General features: G+C 37.1%; 1 protein-coding gene across 1 annotated transcript in view; it reads left to right on the top strand.

The window, feature by feature from the left end:
- spata17 (spermatogenesis associated 17) overlaps positions 1-25533 on the top strand; it is a 342383-nt gene that overhangs the window by 162465 nt on the left and 154385 nt on the right. Inside the window, exon 9 of the mRNA XM_072580768.1 lies at positions 23385-23517. Coding sequence (XP_072436869.1) covers positions 23385-23517 — 133 coding nt within the window. The remainder of the gene's footprint in view (positions 1-23384; positions 23518-25533) is intronic.

Raw genomic sequence — 25533 nt, 5'->3', positions numbered from 1 at the left:
AGGACCAAAACCAACCCAAACTAGAGACCCAGACAGACACCCGGCGACTATGGCAAGGACTGAATTACATTACAGATTCTAAAAGAGACAGTGCAAGATAGCAGACAATGACATATCTCTCCCAGATCGTCTCAATGCCTTCTATGCTCGCTTTGAGCAGAATTTCGGCAGAGGTAACACCTATTCTGACAAGTCCTGACGAACCTCTCCTAACAGTCACTGCATCAGAGGTCAGATCAGTTTTCCTTCATGTGAATCCAAGGAAAGCGATTGGACCAGACAGAGTACCAGGCTGTGCATTCAGAGCATGTGCAGATCAACTGGCAGAGGTCTTCTCGGACATCTTCAACCTCTCCCTGCAGCAGGCCACTGTCCCTGCCAGTTTCAAGAGGGTCAACATCATCCCTGTGCCTAAGAAGACTCATGGAACATGTCTCAATGACTACCACCCAGTGGCCCTAACGTCAGTGGTCATGAAGTGCTTTGAAAGGCTGGTCATGGTATTTATCAACCCAGCCTCCCCACTACTCTTGACCCACTCCAATTTACCTATCAGACCAACAGATCCACATCAGATGCCATATCACTTGCCCTTCACTCTTCCCTAGACCATCTTGACACCAAGAACAGCTTTGTAAGAACCCTACTCATTGATTAAGGTTCAGCCTTCAACACTTATATCCCCTTGAAACTGATTACTAAACTTAGTGATCTTGGACTAAGCCCAACTCTCTGCAACTGGATCCTCAGTTTCCTGACCCACAGGCCACAATCAGTGAAGATTGGGGACAATATTTCATCATCACTAGCTATCAACACTGGAGCCCCAAATGGTGCATACTCAGCCCCCTACTGTACTCACTGTATACCCATGACTGAGTTACAAAATACCAGACTAATGCCATTTACAAGTTTGCTGATGACACCACCATAGTTGGTCGAATCTCAGATGGCGACGAAACAGACTACAGATGGGAGGTGGAAGACTTGGAAAAATGGTGCACTGGGAACAACCTAGCTCTCAATACCAGCAAAACCAAGGAACTCGTTATTGACTTTTGCTGGGATGTTACTTATGCACGCTACACATTAACAGCATGGAGGTGGAACGAGTGGAGAGTGTTACACTCCTAGGAGTGGTCATCCACAATGAGCTTTCTTGGACTCTTCATGAGAACGCATTGGTTACAAAGGCCCAACAATGTCTCTTCTTCCTCAGGCAGCTGAGGAAATATAGCATGACGGTGAATACCCTTGCCAACTTTCATAGGTGCGCCATCGCAAGCATTCTATCTGGATGTATCACTACTTGGTATGGCAACTGTACTATTTAAGATCAGAGACGGTTACAGAGTGGTGAGCTCGGCCCAGACAATCACAAAGGCCAACCTCCCATCTATAGAATCCATCCACCAGGCCCGCTGTCAAGGAAAGGCTGCCAGCATTCTTAAAGATCCGTCCTACCCTGAGAATGTTTTTCCACAACCTCTACCATCAGGGAGAAGTTACAGAAGCCTGAACATATGCACCAGCTGGTTTCACAATAGTTTCTGCCGTACGGTTGTTAGAGTACTGGATGGAGTCACAAACTCTTAACATTCGCCTGTACCTGTGTTTCTGTTTTTGCCGCTTATTATTTACTATCTATGCTACTTAACTATGATCTGCCCATATTGCTCGCAAGACTGGGATTTTCACTGTGCCTCAGTACACATGACAACAAATTCAATTCAATTCAATTCAATACAATTCAAATAAGAAGAAGATTTATTGCATCATAGCAAAAAGTACAACTACATTTGGTCAGGCATAATTATATGGGTCTTGGAGAGCTGGTTTAGAGATATATGTACTTCCTCTGAAAGCTAGAATAGAACTCCTGACCCAACAGTGTATACGCACAGAACATGAAGTCCTTCATGGTGAACTCTCTTAAAGGCAAGACAAAGTGCAGTCACACCAATGCCCAGTACATTTATAGCACTTTAATCATTTTACACTCCAGCCCTCCTGCAATAAATGCCAGCACACAATTTGCCTTCAAGGAACAATGGAAAGAAGAAAATTATTTAAATGGAGAATCTGCAAAGTGCTATAGTTGAGGGATCAGAATGTCCACGTACATGAATCACAAAACATCAGTATGTGAGTGCAACTGAGAATGAAGGCAAATTGCATGCTGGCATTTATTGCAGGAGGGCTGGAGTGTAAAATGATTAAAGTGTACCTGGCATTGGTGTGAGTCCAGTTTGTCTTGCCTTTAAGAGAGTTCACCATCAAGGACTTCATGTTCTGTGTGTATACACTGTTGGGACAAGGAGATCTATTCTAGCTTTCAGAGGGAGTACATGTATCTATAATCCAGCTCCCCAGAACCATATAATTATGCCTGACCAAATGTAGTTGTACTTTTTGCTATGATGCAATAAATCTTCTTTTTATTTAAGAATACTGCTTCTTCTGTAGATGCTGTATGGCGGTATGTATTCTATCAATAATCAATAGATAGGTCCAAGACAAAGCATAGACTAAGGACAAATGGTGGCAGCAACCTACCTCAAATAGCCCTTACTCAGAACTGCATAATAATAGAGGTGGCGAATGTGGCAAGGTACCATAAGTGGATATTTGAGAAAATACCACAACACTAATCCCAAGTTTCAAAAAGCAGATTGGATTCATTTACTTTTTGTAATTTTTATGTGTTTAGAAGCTTCCTAACCCCACAAAGATATCTGTGTCATGTCATCTGACCTTTCACAGCCCTTCTCCAAAATCATGTATCCACTTAAACATGACACAAAAAATTTGGCTTTGCTGAGGAGTGAGCAGATTTTCTATACTGTAGTCTCCTTGACCTCTGATCGGTACACTGCACCAGATGTTTAAGCAGGGCCTTGCGAAAATATTTATGAGGTTCAACCACCTAACTGAATCTGCTTTCCAACCATTTTCATTTGCATATATCAACCTGCCTTTCACCTGCACAAATGGGTCACCTCAAAATTTATCTATGATATCTCTGAATTTTGTAGTCCAATTTAATGACTTTATCTTCATAATCAAATGGTGCTTTTTAATGTGTTTTCTGACAAACTCAAAATTTAGATTGCAAGGTTTATTGTAAGCTGAAAATGTGTTGCTGGAAAAGTGCAGCAGGTCAACTTCTGCCTGACCTGCTGCGCTTTTCCAGCAACACATTTTCAGCTCTGATCTCCAGCATCTGCAGTCCTCACTTTCTCCTAGGTTTATTGTAATTCATGTTGCCGTCATGGTATCTACTAGCCATCACTAAAAATAATCTTTAGAAAGATTAGCAGAACTATAAATGACAGAATTGCTGCTTTAAGATAAAGAGCAAGCATGATTCCCATGATTTCTTTTTATGAAGTAACATATTCTATTGTTGTGGATCCTATGTATTAAATCATTGTAATAAATATGTGAAAATTGTTGCACTCTCTTTGACTAAATAGGTTATACTTAGTTTTCATTACATACAACCTGTTTCCCAAGTGTAATATCGATATTGAAAAAAAAATCAGGAAAACCAAAACAATTCTTCCAAGATCATATTTTTTGCTATAAATGAAATTTAGTTTCCAAATTCAGGTGAACTTCTGTTCACCCTGACTTTCAAATAGGTGAGGGAGAGTGTGAAAAACAACGGTTCACCTAGCTAACACTATCCTTTATTGATGACCTTTGATTTTGGATGTCACAAAGAACATTATTTCCCTCTGAGTTATGTCCCAGTTGAATGAACTTTGGCTTCTGATGTCAAAATAAATACTGTTGCTTTCTGAACTAACTGACAGTGTAGCTGAAGTACTGGTAAATGACTCAAGGCAAAGGGTATGATGAAATAAATATTGATAGGACTTATGGCCATAAAATTGTATAAATATTATCCCTTTGGTTATTGAAGTGACCTTGAGTATTTAATGCTCTTAGCTTTTTTCTTGCAGCAGGATAACACCTTTGCAATCAACTCATTAATCCTTGATGCTTGATTTAAATAATACAGCTTTCAGAAACATGAAATAGTTTTGTATTATCCTGAACTGAAGTGAGGAATTATATTGTTAAACTTGCAAATGTATTACAATGAATTTTCAGAATCTTAGAGAAAAAGGCAAAGGGAGTACAATGATTGCTGGTAAAGTGAGTATGTGACTTCACCAATTTACAGTCAGCTACCAAATAATTTTTACATAATCTGCACAAATTTTACTATTGCAGGGAACACTACAGTCACAGAGAATAGAGAGAGTAGCACGGTGGCACAGTGGTTAGCACTGCTGCCTCACAGCGCCAGAGACCTGGGTTCAATTCCTGCCTCAGGTGACTGACTGTGTGGAGTTTGCACGTTCTCCCCGTGTCTGCGTGGGTTTCCTCCGGGTGCTCCGGTTTCCTCCCACAGTCCAAAGATGTGCAGATAAGGTTAATTGGCCATGCTAAATTGCCCGTAGTATTAGGTAAGGGGTAAATGTAGGGGTATGGGTGGGTTGCGCTTCAGCGGGTCGGTGTGGACTTGTTGGGCCGAAGGGCCTGTTTCCACACTGCGATGTAATCTAATCTAAAAGGACTGCTTTGCCTTGATAGTGTTGAGTTTTTTTGAGTCATGTTGGTACTTCATTCCCCAGCTAAGTGATGAATATTCTATCACACTTTGGACCTATGCCTTGAAGGTGATGCTGTTAATCAACAGCTACAACATATTATTGGGAGAACAGACAAAGCTTTGCATTATGCTGAGAGACATAACAGGCCAAATGAGAGGAACATAAAGGAAAACAAGAAAATGTATTTGCAAAAGGGCCAGCAGAAAGAACAAATTGGAGAACAATATGTCATTGTTTTGGAAAGCAATAAAGAAAAAGCATTTCCAGCAGAGGGAAAGCAGTGCTTTCATTGCAAGAAGCTGAATCACTTTACATGCAACAGCTTAAGAAGAAAAGCAAGCCTATAAAGATAGGTGTTGGAGAGATGGCAGCCAATAATTCTGATGAATCACTCGAGACCATACAACAAGATGACATCATCAGATCTAAAGGTGATAAATGGTTTCTGACATTTAGAATGATGATTGTTGAAGGAGAGCAACAAATGATTGTGAGGTGTCAGATAGATAGTGGTGCTTTCTACACAGACCAGTGCAAACTGGGTAAAGCTGGTGGCGCTAGAAGGTTACAAAGCTGTTTTAAATGTTTTCCTAGTGACCATTATCTTAAAGTAGATTAGAGTGGGAGACCATCTCACCCCATGCCAGGGAGAGTTCCACCTGTTACTAGGTAAAGCCAAGAAAGACATGATAGAGAAATTGACAGCTTGGTTGACCCAAGTGGTCCAAAAAATGGAAAGAAAGGCCAGGAAATCAGAAAGTATGATAAGAAAAAAGAATGGAACAAGAAGAATAAGATGCCGTTGAATATGCCTGAAGTCAAGTTAAAGTCTATTAGCTTGAAGACAAAATAACAAAACTCAACAGTTACCAAAGGCAAGGCAAAAAGAATTAATAATTTCTTCTGATCTATGCCAAGTTTCCACTTGCAACAAATTTATGATTTTAACACCTTAGATTAGATAGCACTTTGTTCCTTGATCATGCTATCATTCACAGATCTGCTGTCAAAGGTCTACTCAACTTTATGGCAAATATTTCACTTTTCCCACCATTAATTTCATTCTGGCACAAAATATAAACAATCTCCTATTTCAAGCAATAGTGATATAGTCAAGCAGGAACAGAAACCAATCTCATTGAAGAATCTTCACAGACAGCAATCCTGGAAGTAACAAGCAAGGTTTTAATTTACCTTTATACTTTAATAAAGACATATAAATATAGTTAAGGTAGAATCTGAAATGTTGTAAACTAAAAAAAAGTTTAATTATTTTAAATATTGTAATATTGTTTTAAAGTATGAAGAAAGACTTGATACTGCACAGTTCAAGAATAATTATGATTCAATATACAGTACTGTTAAAACCCCAGTTATACTTCATTCAATAAGTTAAAACATTTTCAATTTTTTTACATTGAGAATGATACCGTTAAAAGTTCCAAATTCATATCAATTTTGCATCTTGTGCTTTATTTCTGCTATCACTGAAACCAGCTTCTTCATTTTATTGGCTTAAATATGCATTTTCAGAAGTTCTGAAGTTTTATAGTGCAATGATGATGAATGCTGATGGACAGTTTAGACATCCTTGCAACCCCAAAATCTAGCCCTACAACACTCTTTATAAAAGACATTTTATTTTAGATTTTAAGGGAATTTCTGGTCATATTTTCCATTTCAACTTCCTTTCATTCTTGTTCAAGATTTTCTCTTTCTTTTGCCAAAGCAGTAGCCCAACCCTTCTGATCCTGTGACTTATGAATATTTTCTCTCTTTGAGGCAAAATTATGCCCAAAACAGCAAATGTTATAGAATTTTGCACCTTCTGAGAAATGTGGAGCAGTATATGAGTTGGTTTGCCCATACAGTGAAATCTATTTCAATACTCCAATGGTATATCTGAATAAAGTGAAGGAATAACCATATTTTATTTTACTCTCTTATTAGAAGTTCTTCTCTAGTGTACATACCAAAGCTACAGAGAATAGTTGTCTAATCAGCCTCTTTTTGAAATTGCATTTTCACAATGGACCAGCACAGAAAGAAGGCGTTTTGACTGTTACCAAAAAACAGAATATACCAACGAGTCACTAAGATTCACGAAAGTGGTGGAAGTTATGCTAAGACACCAAGACAGGGTTTATGTGGAATATATTTTCCGTACTCATCCATATATTCTATTTGTACTGTCTGCTGACATCTATGCATTAGTTAGCTGAAAACTCTTCTTAAGTGTCATGTTAGTTAGTTAGTTGGCTTGTTGAGGAGTCCCCTTTGCTTGATGGCCTCATATCCAGGTGGTGACTTTAAGGGTTGCAAACCAAATTATTAGCAGGAACCTGAAGTGAGAATCATGAAACTAATTCAGCAATCACTTGAAACCATGTACTTTACATCAGTGTACTGTTAAGTCATTTTCCTTATTACTTCTGAGGCCATAGCAATGCTGGCTACCTAGTTTTCTAGTTGTATCTTGCTAGTGTTATCCTGCATGTCTGTCCTTTCAGCAGTGATGTATAATATGTATCCAAAGTACTTCAGATGGAAGCTTTTATCACCTATTCCAATAACAACCAAAAATAAAGAGTAATAGCTTATAACATTAATAGAACAGCTTTCATGACCTCATGATATCTTAAAGTGGTTTATAGTAAACTTAGTACTTTTGAAATATTTAACGGAGGACACACAGCACCTTATTCATGAGCATCAATATCCAACAAAACTAATGAGATAATAATCAGATTGTCTGTTTATTTTAGTTATGTGATTAAAGGAAAAATATTGGCTAGAAACAGGTGAGAACTCCCCTGTTCTTCTTCAAATTGTGCCTTTTCATCTTTTAGAACTATCCAAAAGGACAGATGGGGCATCTGTTTAACATCTCATTTGAAAGTTGACACCTCTGATAGTCCAGTGCTCCCTCAGTAGAACAATGAGTTGTCAGCTTAGATTATGTGCTAAAGCCTCCAGAAATCAGAAACTTGAACTGGGCAGAAAATAGGCGGAGATAGTTGGGACTGATGTCTGCCAAATTTCACAGATCATTACATCCCGTCGGCAACCATTTTCAGATGTAATGAGTCTAAAATTGGCCCCTATAATTCAACTAACAGTATGACCCATGATAACTGAACACAAAGACAGTAGTAATAGTAACACAATTATTTATCTGACAATCTAACAATTTTTCTTTACAGGTGATAGACTGAGGCACTTATGTTTCAATTCAGTGGAGGTTACATACTTCAGAGTCTACATAGATGCTTTTTGATGCTTACTGTGGTGAATTGCTTACACTATATGGAGTGTCAGAGACCAGAGTGATATATTTGGGATTTTTGACAGAGGTTGGCTGATCTCATTTCACTGGAAGCTCTTAACAGCTATTTGGAAGAGGTGACCTTTGTCACCAACTCCTGGGCTGGATTCAAATCTCTACCTTTATGTATGAAGAACAGTGTCAGACTGTGTTCCTGGGGTACCACACTAAGCAATCCACTAGAGGAAAAACATAATGTTTTAAATAGAGCTGAAAAGAAAGAAAGATGGACTGTTCCGATTTGAACAGGATGGCAACTGTTACTACAGCAGCCGGCTCACAGCATCAGTTCTATATATTCTGGGACATTGGGGCCACATTAATTTTTGGTGATGTCTGTCCCATGTGCAAATTAGCATTCCTAGCACTGTAATCTGTCTTGTGTGAATGCCGTTTTTCTCATGAGTATTTGTATACCTATACACCTCTCTGAATTTAAAAAGGCAATGCTCAACTTTCATTAGATTATGAATTTATTCTGCTTTATTTCAAAAATGGAATACTCAAACTGGAAATTCAGTTGAGAATATTAAAACAGCCTTCTATTCTCAAAGCATATTTATATGTTAACATTTGAATTATTCCACAATTACATAATCTGATGGGGTCCACAATACCTTCCTTACTTTGAACTACCTCACCATTCTTTCACTGTTGCTAGGGCAAATTGAAATTCCCGTCGTAACAACACTGCACTTAGAAATGAACTGCTGCAGTTCCAGTATGTGCTCACTTTTTCAAGGGCAATTAGGAATGGACAACAACTGCTAGCCTTGATAGCAATGTGCGCATCCATGGAGGAAAAGTTTGAAAGATATAGACATATATAGAATTTAAAGTATACAATCAAATTACCTTATATCAATGGCATTCTTCAAGACTAAGAGTTTTTGAAACTGACAATTAAACTTGGCTTTTTAAAAATATATATACTCAGCTATACTCGATAGTTAAAGTTGATTTGCAAAGGCAACATAACATCAGATTAGGTATAATCAGATATCGAGATGGATTTATTGCTTTAAAAACGATTCATTAATATTTATAATAGTTTCTTCTATGTATAAATAGTACTGCACAAATGTTAGTTGAAACACATTCATTTTCTTTATTGCTAAAGAGACAATAGGATTAAAGTCATAATAATAATATATAATTTTGAGGAAAAAAAACAAAGTAGAAATGGAAAATGATGCGGATTAGATATCTGATAAAAGTCAAAATCTACTTAATGCTAAAACAATGGTACACAGCAGTAGCTTGTGTTTTACATAAGGTATTACTTAGATTGGAAACATGCTGATATTGTAACCATGGAAGCAAACCAATTTTGTCTAGCTTACAGGTGGAAGCAGGAGGTAAAACACTACAATTTGCCAACTCCTGCTGGGGAGAGAAGAAAATATCCAAACATAAGAATCAATAGCATCTAATTCTAATAGATTCCATATTCTAATATATTTCTAAGTTCTGTTGATGACTTCTTTTAAGTGACATAGAGTGCTGACAAGCATTTTTTTTATCACAAAAGCTGATTTATTATCTAAAAAGGTAAATAATTATTCATTGTAAAGGAGAGCACTGATTCCGTTGAAGTATAGAAATACATTGCCCCCTGCAAGCTACTGTCTTTTTTAGATAATATTAACACAGTAATTTATTTTAAGATAATTAGATAATTTTTATCAGTCTTAAATGTTTTCATATTAATTGTCATAATAATATTTTATTGCTGAAGAGAAAAATGTATTGCTGAATCTTATTCTTTTTGCACTTACCAGAATATATGTAAGAATGCCAATTTTGAAATGATCACAACAGGTTATGCTGGAAGAAAAGAGAGGCAAGTAAACTCTAATTAGCTAAGGTTTTGCCATAGTGAAATCACAGCAAACTATCGGCTCCACAAGTTCAGCATTTGCAAAATCCAAAGTAAAACATCTTTTGTTATATATGGTTCTGCGATTAGGCTAAATAATCCAGCTTGTGCTAATACCAACACTAACAGCCAATATAAAATAATTGTTTGAGTTTGTAATATGGCTCATTTATACTTTCCTGGAAGTGGCATACATGCATTGAAAGGAATTTGCTGTTCTACAAATGAAAGGAATATAGGGAAAGCCGAGTGCTTTCCTTTAAATTATGCAGGAACTTGGGGAGCCTATAGTTGCTTGTCACTTTCTCCATGGAAATGCCTGAGCCAATTAGTTAATGCAGCAACCAATCATTGCCCTTTCCTCCTGTAGTTTAAGTTGTTGTGATCATTTGACATTCAATATTTTTGCATTTGTCCTGATGAATGCAAGATGGAAAGCTTTAACACGGTGGCTCTGTTTTCAGCAATATTATTCAAGTTTGGCTGTATCATACAACCATTATTAACATTTTGTTTACAAATATAGTTTAGAGGTTACTTTTTTGTAATCGGCATAGCAGAGTGTAACGTAAAACTGTAAAAAAAATAAATACAGCTAAAATACCTATTATCACTCAAACAAAATTGAGGCTTAGTCCCCATGAGTGGTATGACCATTGTTTGTTTGCCATTCATGACTACGTATTTTGTATGGTAGAAACTTACTTTTGTTAAAAGATACATTGTCCTTGCATTTGTATTGAGAATGTATTGTCATTTTCTCTAGTGTAGTGGTTATCACATGCACCTCATTCATGAAAGGTCCCTAATGTAAAGCCAGGCAGAAACAGAGGTGCTTCTTTACTGGTATGGCATGGTGGCTCAGTGTTAAACAGTGCTGCCTCACCACTGCTGGGTTCAATTCGAGCCTCAGGCAACTGTCAATGTGGAGTTTGCATATTCTCCCTGTGTCTGCTTGGGCTTCCAGGTGCTCAGGTTTCATGCAGATTAGGTGGATTGGTCATGCTAAATTTCCCACAGTGTCCAGGGATGTAAATTAGGTGGATTAGCCAGGGGACATTCAGGGGCTCAGTGTGAATCTAGGTGGGATGCTCTCCAGAGAGTCGATGTGGACTTGTTGGGCCAAATGGCCTGTTTTCACACTGCAGTAATTCTGCAAATTCAGAATGTCTTACTACTAATAGCATGATAGTTTTGTACACAGAATTATGTTTTTTTAATTTATAGTGATTCACAGTCATGATTCGTGAATGTCATTCAGAGAGTTTAGACATGGAGTGTGTGGTGTCTTTTGATCTTTCAGTGTACTTCAAAATATTTCCTTTTTACCCAAAATTTTCATTTCTCTGTTCTAAAAAGCAGAATAACCAGAAACATCTCAAAATCAATACCTTATTGTGGATTGTAGCAGTATAGAAATCATTTCAAGTCTAGTTTCCTTTGTTTATTGAGAAGTAAATTTTTGGAAGATGACCTGCCTCTGTTCTGCATTGCAGAAGCTGTTGCATGTGTTCTATTTCGAGTTCTAAAAGCTTGTTCCAGGTAAAGTGCATAAAGTAACATATTGCTGAGAACATGCAAATTGGTGACAATGATGGAGAACAGACATATATTTTCACAACTGAGGTTGTGATAAATCTGATTTTAGAAATTTCATTATTTAAATAACTTGGCCAGAAATACTCCATTTTGTTTACATTCCTTTTAAATGAGTTGTATCAGTAGCTTGCTGTTGTTCTTCTAAGCCACCTAGTCACACCAGTACAAGTCTGTAAGTAATAATGCTTAAATCTTACATGTACATTTTCATTTTATGTTGAATAACATATTATTAGTAACATTTATTAACAATTTAATATTTAAAATACTGAAAAATCAAGAACACCAGATTATGTTTCCTTCTTTTGAAAATATAAATATTGAATTGGATAATCTAATTGCCTTTATTAGAAGATTCCTAGCAAAATGCTTGAGAAGAACACAAACTTACAACAGATTAGTCCATCTGATGATTAATCTGATTGGTTTAGGAGTATTTAATAAGATATGATCACAGGTCAGTTTCATTTTAGCAAAATAAAAGCATTTGTAACATGCAAAGAAATAAATTCTTATTGAAAATCAATGCAAGACATAAACTGCATTTCGAAGGTAACCAACCAGTTTTAATTTTAAAATGTTAAACAAGTTTAGTTTTTCACTTGTGAACCTGTGAAATGTCTACTTCGAGCATCAACATCAGCATCAGCAAGCCCAATGGTATTTAGAACTCCTCTGACACTCCACCTTTTCATGTTGGTTAAATCTGTTTATAGAATACCCCCAGCTAAGTGTCTAGGGTGTAATTTGCAAAATCAACATACACTTTAATTAACATTTGGCAGTCTTCCTAGAAATCTATTGTTTACACAATACCACACCTTTATGTCATAACCCTTCTGTTAAAGTCTTCACTTAATTTAGAATTTTTTATTAAATAATTGCTGTCTGATTGTGGCTGTTGGACATGTTCTACATTGCTAGTCCTTCAAGATATTGCAATAGTTAATTAAGACATTTATATTTCTATTTGCATTTACTTAAACATCTATTCACCAAGTTTTACAGGTTTTTGTTTGAGATCATTATTTGTTCCAAGGAGTCGTTTTAACCTGAAATGTTAATAGTAATGCCAAGTATTCAGAATCTATCTCTGAAAAGTCATTTCTTTATGACTACATATTGATTGTCAAATAATCATTAATCTCAATGTTCTTTTGTCATTGAAATAATTTTCCAACTTTCTATTCTTTGTTTTTGCATTGTACAATTATGATTCTTTCTGCAGTCAAAATAAATAGAGAATACACAAGAGGGACAATGGAGTAGCTAGTTTATTTCATGAGTGAGAAAGACCTAATAACTCATGAATGACAAAGTTGCCAGTGAGTTATTAAAGGTCTTCTCATGGGCCCATTGCATTCGTCACTGTCGTATGGGCAGCCTGTGAAATGGGGTCAGGCTGTTGGTGGGTGTGAAAGTGCAACTGCAGTCACTCATCCCACCCACATAGAAATTGGCAACTCTGTAGGGTAGCAAAAATGGCATCCTGCTGGCAACAACAACTTATATTTATATAGAATCTTTAATGTAGTAAAATGTCTCAAATTGCCTCTATGAACACCTTCTATAAAATATGTTTTATATTGACAAGTTGTTGACTTCAGCATTTCAGTTTTGGTGATATTGTTATCACTGAAAGCTAAACAAGAATGCTTCCTTTCAAGCTTATCAGGAAATTTGTGCCCCATTACTTATTTAAAAGCATGAATAATAAGCGGTGCTACTCATCCTACATCCAAGAAATAACGGGATGAAAGTTAAATATAACATTTTAAAAATAAGGTAAAGAAAATGTTTTAAAGGAGTAATAAACTAAGATTTTAACTTTACAGTTATATACACTCCATATTCAAGAGTTTTCATCCAACAGAACATCTAATAGCCCTTACAAACAATTATTTAAATGAAAGAATTTAAGCTCATAAATATGAAACATAAATAGTTGCATTCACATAAAATTATTATAATTAAAATCATGATTTGATCAAATAACATCCCTGAATTTCCAATAGCCAGATACCTGTTTCTGAAGTGTAGATGGGAGTTGCACATGTGACCTTACAGAATCTCCAGTAGAGCAAACTTTGAAGTAATTATCAGAATATTGAAGGTTCAGCTAGACAATTTCCCAATACTTAGAACTCTCTGAATGTATCCATTTAAGTCAGAGAATTCTGAGGGTTTCACTGCAGTTAAATAATTACCCAGGAAAATTTAGACAATTGAACAAGTATTCTTAATTTTGGGCAACAGTTTGATTGACATCTCCAAATTACCTCACTCACCTTCAACTACATTTTGTCTCAAACCTCCAATGCTCCCAGAACCCGATCTGGCACCCCTTCTACCCTGGGACTGAGCATTCCCCAAAACCAAACCCAACATCATTCACTGACTGCTGGACGTGATGCCTCCTGACCTCAGCCTGACTTCAGTGATGGGCAAGTTGTTGGAGGGAATCCTGAGGGACAGGATGTACACGTATTTGGAAAGGCAAGGCATGATTGGGGATAGTCAACATGGCTTTTTGCGGGGGAAATCATGTCTCACAAACTTGATTGAGTTTTTTGAAGAAGTAACAAAGAAGATTGATGGGGGCAGAGCAGTAGATGTGATCTATATGGACTTCAGTAAGGCGTTCGACAAGGTTCCCCATGGGAGACTGGTTAGCAAGGTTAGATCTCATAGAATACAGGGAGAACTAGCCATTTGGATACAGAACTGGCTCAAAGGTAGAAGACAGAGGTTGGTGGTGGAGCGTTGTTTTTCAGACTGGAGGCCTGTGACCAGTGGAGTGCCACAAGGATCGGTGCTAGGTCCTCTACTTTTTGTCATTTACATAAATGATTTGGATGCGAGCATAAGAGGTACAGTTAGCAAGTTTGCAGATGACACCAAAATTGGAGGTGTAGTGGACAGTGAAGAAGGTTACCTCAGATTACAACAGGATCTGGACCAGATGGGCCAGTGGACTGAGAAGTGGCAGATGGAGTTAAATTCAGATAAATGCAAGGTGTTGCATTTTGGGAAAGCAAATCTTAGCAGGACTTATATACTTAATGGTAAGGTCCTAGGGAGTGTTGCTGAACAAAGAGACCTTGGAGTGCAGTTTCATAGCTCCTTGAAAGTGGAGTCGCAGATAGATAGGATAGTGAAGAAGGTGATTGGTATGCTTTCCTTTATTGGTCAGAGTATTGAGTACAGGAGTTGGGAGGTCATGTTGCGGCTGTACAGGATATTGGTTAGGCCATTATTGGAATTTTGCATGCAATTCTGGTCTCCTTCCTATCAGAAAGATGTTGTGAAACTTGAAAGGGTTCAGAAAAGATTTACAAGGATGTTGCCAGTGTTGGAGGATTTGAACTACAGGGAGAGGCTGAACAGGCTAGGACTGTTTTCCCAGGAGTGTCGGAGGCTTATAGAGGTTTACCAAATTATGAGAGGCATGGATAGGATAAATAGACAAAGTCTTTTTCCCTGGGGTGGGGGAGTCTAGAACTAGAGGACATAGGTTTAGGGTGAGAGGGGGATAGATATAAAAGAGACCTAAGGGGCAACTTTTTCACGCAGAGGGTGGTACGTGTATGGAATGAGCTCCCAGAGGATGTAGTGGAAGCTGGTACAATTACAACATTTAAGAGGCATTTGGATGGGTATATGAATAGAAAGGGTTTGGAGGGATATGGGCTGATTGCTGGCAGGTGGGACTAGATTTGGTTAGGATATCTGGTCGGCATGGACGGGTTAGACCAATGGGTCTGTTTCCATGCTGTACATCTCTATGACTCTATGACTCTAAGCTGTGATCTGTGATTGCCACTCAGCAGGAAATCTGGCTCTATATTTCTCTTTATATTTAGTTTTTGTTAATTTGCTTTGGTTACTTGACTCAGTATTAGTTAGAGTTGTAACTTTTCCCTATATGATTTCCATTAACCTCTACATCTCCAATGTCTCTCTTAAAATCTACTTCCACGCCTATTTCCTCAATAGTTTGTTAATACTCTGGGTACTTCATCATCCGTGTCAAAGACAACATGTGTGGAATTATACACAAAATTTCAGTCTGATTGTCTGCATTATCACTGTTTCTTGAGTCATTAAATATTTCATGATCAACCACATTAAAAGTTCTTCTGATCCAATAAAAATAAGTAGTTTGGAGATTCTACTCACTGTTTTATTTTCTGATATTTTTCAAGAAGAGTTTTAGTTTTGTTATTGTTCCAGTAAGAACATGCAAAAGCTCATTTTAGAATGGCAGTCATTTGTACAACACCTTGAAAATGGCTGTTTTTCCTGTACCTTTTAGTACCACAATATTGACATATTTCTGATTAACTTTCAAGATTATATTCTGATCAAAGTTCATAATTATGGGTGAGGATCAAATGCACCCTTAAGCAGTATTAGGCTTTTACTTGCATTTTCTGTCTCTGTCAACGTCCTTTGCTTTTGCTCTCGTCTTTTCATCTTCTCTGTCTCTGCATGCTGCCTGTCCTTTCCCCTTATGAAGAAATAATATTTAGTGCCTCAGAACATAATTTACAAGCAGTAAATAACAAATGAGAAAGAAACACAATGAACATATGAACAGACGTTGTGTATTTATGGCATAAGAACATAAGGACAAAGAGCAGGAGTCAGCAATTCAGCCTTTCAACGCGGCTCCAATGTTTAATATGATCATGCTGATCTCATCTCAGCCTCAACTCCACTTTCTGCCTGCTATCCACAACCCTTCAACCCGTTACTAATTAAAAATTTGTCTATCTTTTCCTTAAATTCATTGCAATGTATGTTATTACTTAAAGCATATTATATTATCAGGGACAAAAAAAACATAAGTAAATGTGCTTAGATGTCCACTCCCCTACAGCACGTCCTTTTGTCCAAGGTGTCACAACACAAAATTTGGTTCAGATTGACCCAAGGTGTTTAGATGTGTTTACCAACAAACTGTTGATTTTCTGAGAATTATCCATTGTTAGCAAAAGTGCAAATAAAGTGAGCCATTAAATATTTTGATGTTTATTTTATAAAGTGATAGCTGTAACACATCTCTCTTCATACAGAAAGAAAGCATTTCTATTTCTAAAGCTCTCTATTACAACTCAGGACATTCACAAATAAGTTATTTTTTTTGAAGCGTTATTATGTTGACGAGTGTATGTTGGTAAATAAGGCAGATTTATATACATTGTGAGCAAAATGAATGACCAATTAATTTGGCTTAGGGGAAGAAAGTTGGCCAAAAGATTCTCTGCACATTTTGCAATGGTGTTGTTGAATAGTCAATACAACCTAACCATAAGGAGGTGAAGTTTTGTGAAACCATAGTTTCATTTGATCATTCAAACCAAAAGGATGGCTGTTGACTGTAGGATAATGTCGATACTTTGGTTAAGTGTGTGGAGCAGTCTAGGGCAGTATGATGCTATGTGTTTGACGAAGGTAAACAAAGTGAGAGAATAGAAAATATCTGGAGAATATTGAAAAGAGCAGAGTAAGTAAGAATACATGTTCACAGATCTCTAAAGATGGCAGGACACATAAATAAGGTAGTAAAGAAGGCACATGACATACTTCCCTTCATTGAATGAGGTATTGAATGTAAATGCAAGGATATAATGCTGCACCTACATAAATACACTGGTTAGGCCACTGCTGGAGTTATATGTACAATTCTCATCATCACGTTATAAAAGGACATAATTGCGAAGAGAGAATGTACAAAGTAGGTTCACAAGAATGTTGCTAGGACTTGAAAATTCCAACAATGAAGAAATATTGGATAAGCTAATGTTGTTTTCCTTCGAATTGAAGAGGCTAGCAGGTAACCTAATTGAGGTATGCAAAATAATGGTGAAGATGTGCAATCAGCCTTGTTATCGTCAGTCAATAAAATTATCAAATGAGCCCAGTTGTGTTGGGCAAGGATGGACAATTAGCACAAGGTTAGCTAGAGTCAGTTACATTGCCAAGTAAACCCAGATTAGGAAGATGGTAGCCTATTGGCAATGTGACTAGATTGGTGATTCAGAGACTAGATTAGAGTAGTGCTGGAAAAGCACAGCAGGTCAGGCAGCATCCGATGAAGGGCTTTTGCCCGAAATGTCGATTTTCCCGCTCCTCGGATGCTGCCTGACCTGCTGTGCTTTTTCAGCACCCTCTAATCTAGACTCTGGTTTCCAACATCTGCAGTCATTGTTTTTACCTGGTAATTCTGACACACAGTCTCAGACTCTGGGATCCTACCACGGCATCTGGTGGAATTTCAGTTAATAAATCTGGAACACAAAGCTTGTTTCATTGATTGTGACCATGCCAACTATCATGAGTTGTCATAAAAATTCATTTGATTCATAAATGTCCTTTACAGAAGGAAGTCCATCATCATTACCTGATCTGGCCTACATGTAACTCCAGACCCACAGCAATGTGGTTGACTCTTAATTGCCCTCTGAATTTGTCAGCTCAAGGGCATATTAGTGATGGGCAACAAATTAAAAAAAGAGAAAAAAAAGGGGCATGTATAGAGTGGACAGGGAAGACCTATTTGTGGGGCCCCTTTCAGAAATATTTGTGTCATCTATAACTATGGGTGAGGTGCTGGATGACAGGTGAGTGGCTAATGTTATGTCTTTGTTTAAGAAGGGGTGTAAGGAGAAGCTTGGGAACTATAGCCCTGTGAATCTGACTTCAATGTGGGTAAGTTGTTGGAAATAATTCTGAAAGATAGGATTTATATGCATTTGGAGAGATAATGAATGATTAGGGATAGTCAGCATGGTTTTGTGTGGGGAAAATTGAGTCTCACAAACTTGATATGAGTTTTTTGAGAACGAGGGCAGTGCAGTAGACATTGTTTACTTGGACTTTAGTGAAGTCTTTGTCAAGGTTCTGCATGGTAGACTAATTAATAAAGTTAGATCACATGGAACTCAGGGTGAGCTTGCCAATTGTGTACAAAACTGGCTTAACAGAAGAAGTTAAAAATCACACAACACCAAGTTATAGTCCAACAAGTTTATTTGGAGGCACTAGCTTTCGAAGCGCTGCTTCTAACCACCTGATGAAGGAGCAGCACTCCGAAAGCTAGTGCATCCAAATAAACCTGTTAGACTATAACCTGGTGTTGTGTGATTTTTAACTTTGTCCACCCCCATCCAACACCGGCACCTCCAAATTGTAACAGCAGAAGAAAGAGAACGATGGTGGAGGGTTGCTTTTCGGACTGGACGCCTGTGACCAACGGTGTTCCGCGGGGTTGGTGTTGGGTACACTTTTGTTTGTCATTTATATAAATGATTTAAATGAGAATATAGAAGGCTTAGTTAGTAAGTTTGCGGATGTCACCAAAATTAATGGTTTTGCAGACAGTGAAGAGGTTATCTAAGATTACAAAGAGATCTTGATTAATTGGGTCAATGGGCTGCAGAGTGGCAGATGGAGTTTAATTTGGATAAAGGTGAGGTATTATATTTTGGTAAAACAAACAAACAGAGGACATATAATTAAAAGTAGGTCCTTGGTTAACATTGTAGAACAGAAAGACCTTGGAGTTTTCATCACACATAGATAGGGTGGTTAAGAAGGCATTTAGCACACTTTCCTTCATTGCTCAGTCCTTTGAGTATAGGAGTTGGGACATTATGTTGAGGTTGTACAGAATGTTGGTGAGGCTGCTTCCGGTGTACTGTGTCCAGGTCTTGTTGCCCTGTTATAGGAAGAACATTATTAGGCTGGAGAAGGTTCAGAACAGATTAACTAGGATGTTGCGTGGAAAGGAGGGTTTGAGTTATGGGGACAGGCTAGATAAGCTGGGTCTTTTTTTATTGGAGCGTAAAAGATTGAGGGATGACCTTATAAAATCATGAGAGTATGTATAAGGTGAATGGCAGGTATCTTTTCCATAAGGTGGGAAATTTCAAGACAAGGGGGCATATTTTTATGGTGAGAGGAGAAACATTGAAAAAAGACTTTAGGGACAATTTTTCTTTTACACAGAGAGTGGTTTGTGTGTGGAATAAACTTCCTGACATTCAGATAAGTACATGAATAAGAAATGATTGGAGGGATAATAGGCCAAGCGCAAACAAGTGGGACACGTTTAGTTTGGGATTATGGTCAGCATAGACTGGTTGGACCTGTTTCCATCTAGAATGACTCTATGACTCTATTAAAAGCAGATTGGAGCTGCACCTGAACTGTAACCTGGCAAGACAGTGGACCAGGTGCTAGGAAGTGGGAATAGAATGGGCAGCTAATTTCTTCAGCAATGGTCTCTTTGGGGCATAACATTTCCATAGTTCTAAATTGTCATCAGCAGCATTTCATTGAACTAAGGGATTCAGCTGTTTAAATATTTAATGGATCAGGGGATGGCATTTTAGCTTTACTAAAGGGGCTTGTAGGTGACAAGTGTACACCCGATTGTTCCACCATGAGTTTGGGGAAATAGATAGGATTTAGTAGAGGGATTTTCTCCTGAGACTGGAATTGTCAAACAGGCCTATTGACATACTCTGTCTGACTAGTAAGTGCCCAGTTGTTGATTTTCTCAATCCTAATATTCTTTCCCTTAAATCAATGAATTTTTGATTTTTAATTTTTATAGTTAAGGTAGAATTATTTGTTATTTTTCTTTTACGGGTATAAGTTAGTAGACAAGGTTTGCTACATTAGTTTGTGTCCATACCGTTATGTCTGGGCAAAATCAAAATGCAGTATCAATATGCCAACTCCTGTAGCCTGGAATGCATTGCTGCTCCCAGTCAGGACAGGACAGCTGGCAAATCTCTTCTTTCATTGTGTATTGTGGTGCTCAACAGCAAAGTAAATGAACTTCCAACGTGTGAGATTCCAGTTAGCATTCTATCAATTCCATTCAAATTCAATGAAGCAGAGGTCTAACTGAGTTTGGAATGTGTTTGATTAGATTCCCTACAGTGTGGGAACAGGTCCTTCGGCCCAACCAGTCCACACCAACCCTCTGAAGAGTAACCCACCCAGACACATTTCTGTCCGACTAATGCATTTAACACTATGGGCAATTTAGCATGGCCAATTCATCTGACCTGCACATCTTTGGATTGTGGGAGGAAGCTGGAGCACCCGGAGGAAACCCGCAGGGAGAATGTGCAATCTCCACACAGACAGTCACCCAAGGCTGGAATTGAACCTGGGACCCTGGTGCTGTGAGGCAGCAGTGCTAATCACTGAGCCACCGTGCACATAATCAATCCTAACTCCAAAAGAAATTGTATAAATAGTTTTGAAGAAGCTCATATGTCTGAGCATCATAATGCCTGGGTGATGCTTTGCTCCCAATAAGTCTACTTCACGTTTCTCTGATCTGCTGCTGGGAACCTGGATAACATTCAGATTTGGTGCACTATATCTCCAGCTAGAAAAAGCTCAACAGTTTCAACCACGCAGAGGACTAAGTATGTCCCAAAATATTTGTTGATCCTATCCTTTCACATTCAATTCACATTTTGCTCATGTGAATCATTCCATTTCTGACTGCTACTTCCTTTTTCAAACCTTTATGAAATCACAAGGGTTTTGTTGTTTTTTTCTCACATTTAGTGCAACACTATCTTCAGTGCTTATTTGTTTATATTACTAATTATAAATTATATTGATTTAACACCTCTGGGGAAAGTATTGCTCAGTGCTTGTTTTTGGCAGATCCTTGAAACCTGCTCATTTACTTCTGAGGAGCGATGAATCTCCAACTGAGTATTCCCTATTGTCGTGTGTGCTCTAAATTTTATTTGCGTTGGACAGATTATCTGAATATTGCATGTACAAGTTGCATATGCATGTGAGTTTGTTTGCTATAACAAACAATTAAAAGAAAGAATGTCTTTGAAAATTATGGTGACAGTTCCTCAGTTACTGCTGATGTGAGAAAATAACTATCAATCTAATTTTATTTATATATATGTACATATCCATATTTCCAATGGTAAAATTTGATGCAAATCTTGAGGAAAATAGGCACAGAAGTAAACCATTCAGTTCATCAAAATTTCCTCTCCATTTACCACAATTGTGACTGACTGAATACTTCAATGTCTTTTACCTACCCCATCTTCATAATTCTTCTAATTACGAATGTTGCACTCGTAATTAGAAAAAAGTGAGGACTGCAGATGCTAGAGAACAGAGTCAAGAAGTGTGATGCTAAAAAAGCACAGCATGGTCAGGCAGCATCTGAGACATCCCTGATGAAGAGCTTATGCTTGAAACATTGACTCATGCTTCTTGGATGCTGGAAAAGCACAGCCGGTTAGGCAGCATCTGAGACATTCCTGATGAAAAGGTTATGCTCAAAACATCAAGTCTCATTCTTCTCCAGCACTACACTTTTTGACTCATAATTAGAAATCTATCAATCTCTACAATGCACATACTCAAGTCTGAACTTTTGCAGCCGTCTGTGGTAGAGGATTTTTTAAAAATCACAACCTTCTGAGTAAAACAGTCCTTCTCATTTAGTAGCTAAATAGCATTCCCTTTATTCTTAAATTATGATCTCTGGTTGTGGACCACCAATCAAAAGAAACACCTTACTTGCATCTACACTATTCCTTTTAGTGTTTTGGAGGTTTTGATGAGGTCACCTCTCATTCTTCAAAGCGCCAAAATACAGGCCTGTTTTGCCTGTATTTATAGGACAGATCCATCATCCCAGGAACAGGTTTGACAAACCTATAATGCACTCTCCTTATGGCAATGATATTTTTGCTCAGATAAAGAGATCAAAGCTGCACAGAGTACTCCAGGTGCAATCTAACCAAGCTCCTATACAATTAAAGCAAAACTTTCTACTTTTGAAAGCAAATCCTCTTACAATGAATATTAAAATTGCATTAGCCTTCTGAACAGCTTGCTGCACCTGCATGTTAGCCTTCAGGGACTTATCGACAAGGACACCCAGGTCCCTATATACTCTTACATTTTCAAGAATCTATTGAATTCTGGAAGATAACCACCAATGCATCAACTGTTGTAGAACAATCTCTTTCCACTTCTAAGACATAGACTATCAGGTCCTCGAGATTTATCAACTTTCAGCACCCTGAATTTCCGAATGTCAATCTTCTTACTGATGCTAATTTCCTTCAATTCTTCATTCTCTCTAGCCACTTGGATCCATACTTCTGGGAATGTTTTAGTATCTTCTTCAGTAAAGCCTCCCTGCCATTTTTGTTTCCCATTATAAACTCTCCTGACTCTGCCAGTTATGAATCTGCATTCATTTTAGCCAAACATTTCCTTTTTACATATCTACAGAAATTCTTGCAGTCTTTTTTCCCTTCATCACAAGTTGTGGCAAAAAAAATGAGCATTGTAATCACATGTAACATACCCCTTATATTGAGATGAAATTGTATCCTTTAAAATAACATTTTCTGAACTGAATTTGTTCCTTAACTTCCAAGAATACATCTAAAATAATGATTATTCTCATGGGATGGGTGGGAGGGGATGGGGTAATGGTTTTGTTTGTAGTCATGCATATTGGATTTGGGATGCTTGTTTTGGAAATTAAAACATTAAACAATGATTTAAGAAAATAACTGAGGATATATTGTTATTTTTATCACTTTGAGTGGCTTCTATGAGCTAAATATCAGTTGAAACCAAGAGAATGGACAGGTGTAAAATCTGCTTCCAGGTTTTCATTATCCCCTGTCTGAATTAGTACCTGATCGGTATGAAGAGGGTATGATTTTCCATACTTGTTTGGACATAATTAATATTTTAAATAGCAGTAAAACCCACATCCCACCATTCATTGATGCATACATTGGTACTCCAAATTGTAACAGTTTCAGGAAGTAACATCTGTTATCTAACTTTGAAAATACAATGACAGTTTTCAACTCTGAATGTTTTACATATGTTCAATATTCCTTTTCTCACAAATCCTGTTTAGATTCCTGCCATTCAGCAATACAAATAGATACAGAACGTACGAACCACTTCTTCATACCAGCACCAAGTATGAACCTATCGCTTATGGAACTAAGCACTTTAGAGCAACTGAAGATATGCCAAGCAAGAAAAAGGTAGGCAAGCAATAAAACAGTATAATTGACGCTTCATGTTTCTCAATGATTTAATAGTAATTGCCTATTAGTTCTTCATAACCTATAATCAATGAAAATATAAAGCAATAGTTGTTTATACTCAATGTGAATGTAACGTTTCAAAATCTGCAAATGATTTTGTGCTATTTAAGATGTTCTTTGTTTATTAAGAATAGTTACCTATTTGCAATATGCATTGTTTTGAAACCATGAGAAAAGTGTTAAAGGCTGATATCCTGAAGGTGAGTTTATCCATCTCAGAACAACTCCAACATGAGCAAAATCAACAATGATAATGTTGACCAATTTTTGACTTGAGTACAACATTTGAACAAAATGTTTCCTTAAGGAATGAAAACAAAATGTGTGCATTCCATTTGAAGTCTCATTTAGTTTAATACCTGTTTTTGATATATTGAACAAATACAGCCAATTACAATGGATGTGCGTTCCTTTCACTCACTACATCTCCATTATTTAGTAGTGGGAATGATGTTTCTCAAACAGTTTGATTGATCCTAAATTAACATTCCTGACATATATCTGACTCATAAAATTAAAGGGTCCACAAAACCTTTAAAGAATAGCTGAAGAATTGTATGGAAAGATGAGGAGTGGACATTCAACCCACAAGTATTCATTTCCGAGCAGGAAAAATGAGCGTAGTTTTTGAATTTTGAATGAATATTTAAATAGCCAATATCTGCCAAAAACAACATTACTTCATTTGAGTTGCTATTTCTTTAGTAAACCTTGTTTCTCTATTTACTTGCACCTATTTTTCTTGTTATAAACTTACACATAGAATTATAAAATTGTTGTGGTACAATTGGAAGCCATTCAACCAATTGTGTCTATTCTAGTTCTACGAATGAATATGATGATTTGAGGCCATTCTTCTACCTTTTCCCTGTAACCAGCATATTGTTTCTTTCAAATCAATATCTAATACCCTGTTGATTACCTCAATAATGCCTGCCTCCGCCACACCAGCAGGTAATGCATTCCAGACCCCAACTAGTGACTATATGCAAAAATGTTTCTAAAATTGCATTTATTTCTTTTGAAAATTAAATTAAGTTTGTGCCCTCTTGTTCTTAATCCTTTTATAAGTGGGAACAATTTATCCACCTGCCCAGCCCCTAATGATTTTGAAAATCTTATCAATCTCTTCTAAGTTTTCTCTTCTCCAAGAAAAAATATCCAAACTTCTTGAATCTGTCTTCATAACCAAAGTTTCTCATCCCTGGAGCCATTGTTGCCAACATTTTCTGTACTATCTCCAATGCATTTACGTCCCTCCTGAAATGTAGTGGGGACAGGTTACACAATATTTCAGCAGACATGTAACTAGGATCTTACAGAAGTTGAGCATAATCACCTTGTTATTGTACTTGGCACAGATCAAAATACAAAGCCAAGTACATATTTTGCTATATCGTTCACAATTATGCTACACTGTTTTGAAGTTGCTTGGAATTTTACTATATATGACATACTTAAGTTGATCAAAGCTATCTTCTTATGTCAAATCCAAAATCTAATATATCTGTGATCCTCAATATTTGTATAAATAAGCAGCTGCTAGGAGTCTTTAGAGGTTAAAACAATAGAAGACTGCTATAATACATTGCATCTTAAAAAGTCTATTCCAGTGGGTACATTAAATAAACATCATAACTTCTAAGATTGATCAGCGTACATATAAAATGTTAATTCACAAACAATATTGAATATTTTTCATAGAATTCCATTAATTAATTTAAAGATTCAAACTAATTTTCTATAATCATTGTGTTAGATCTTGTCTGAAAGTTTCTTTTGTTAACATTATCCTATTTGTCATAAAATTAAAAAAAATGTAAAAGCAATAGATTTGTGACCACAACTGAATGATACAAAATATGACTAGAAACTTGTGCACTAAAACTATTGAATTAGTTGGAGTTAAACGCTTAATGTGACAATTAACTAATTTAAATTGCAGCACTCCCA

The sequence above is a fragment of the Chiloscyllium punctatum genome, chromosome 11 (genome assembly GCF_047496795.1).
Source record: "Chiloscyllium punctatum isolate Juve2018m chromosome 11, sChiPun1.3, whole genome shotgun sequence".
In the NCBI taxonomy this organism is placed as follows: Eukaryota; Metazoa; Chordata; class Chondrichthyes; order Orectolobiformes; family Hemiscylliidae; genus Chiloscyllium; species Chiloscyllium punctatum.
This window is presented reverse-complemented; position numbering and strand designations above follow the sequence as displayed.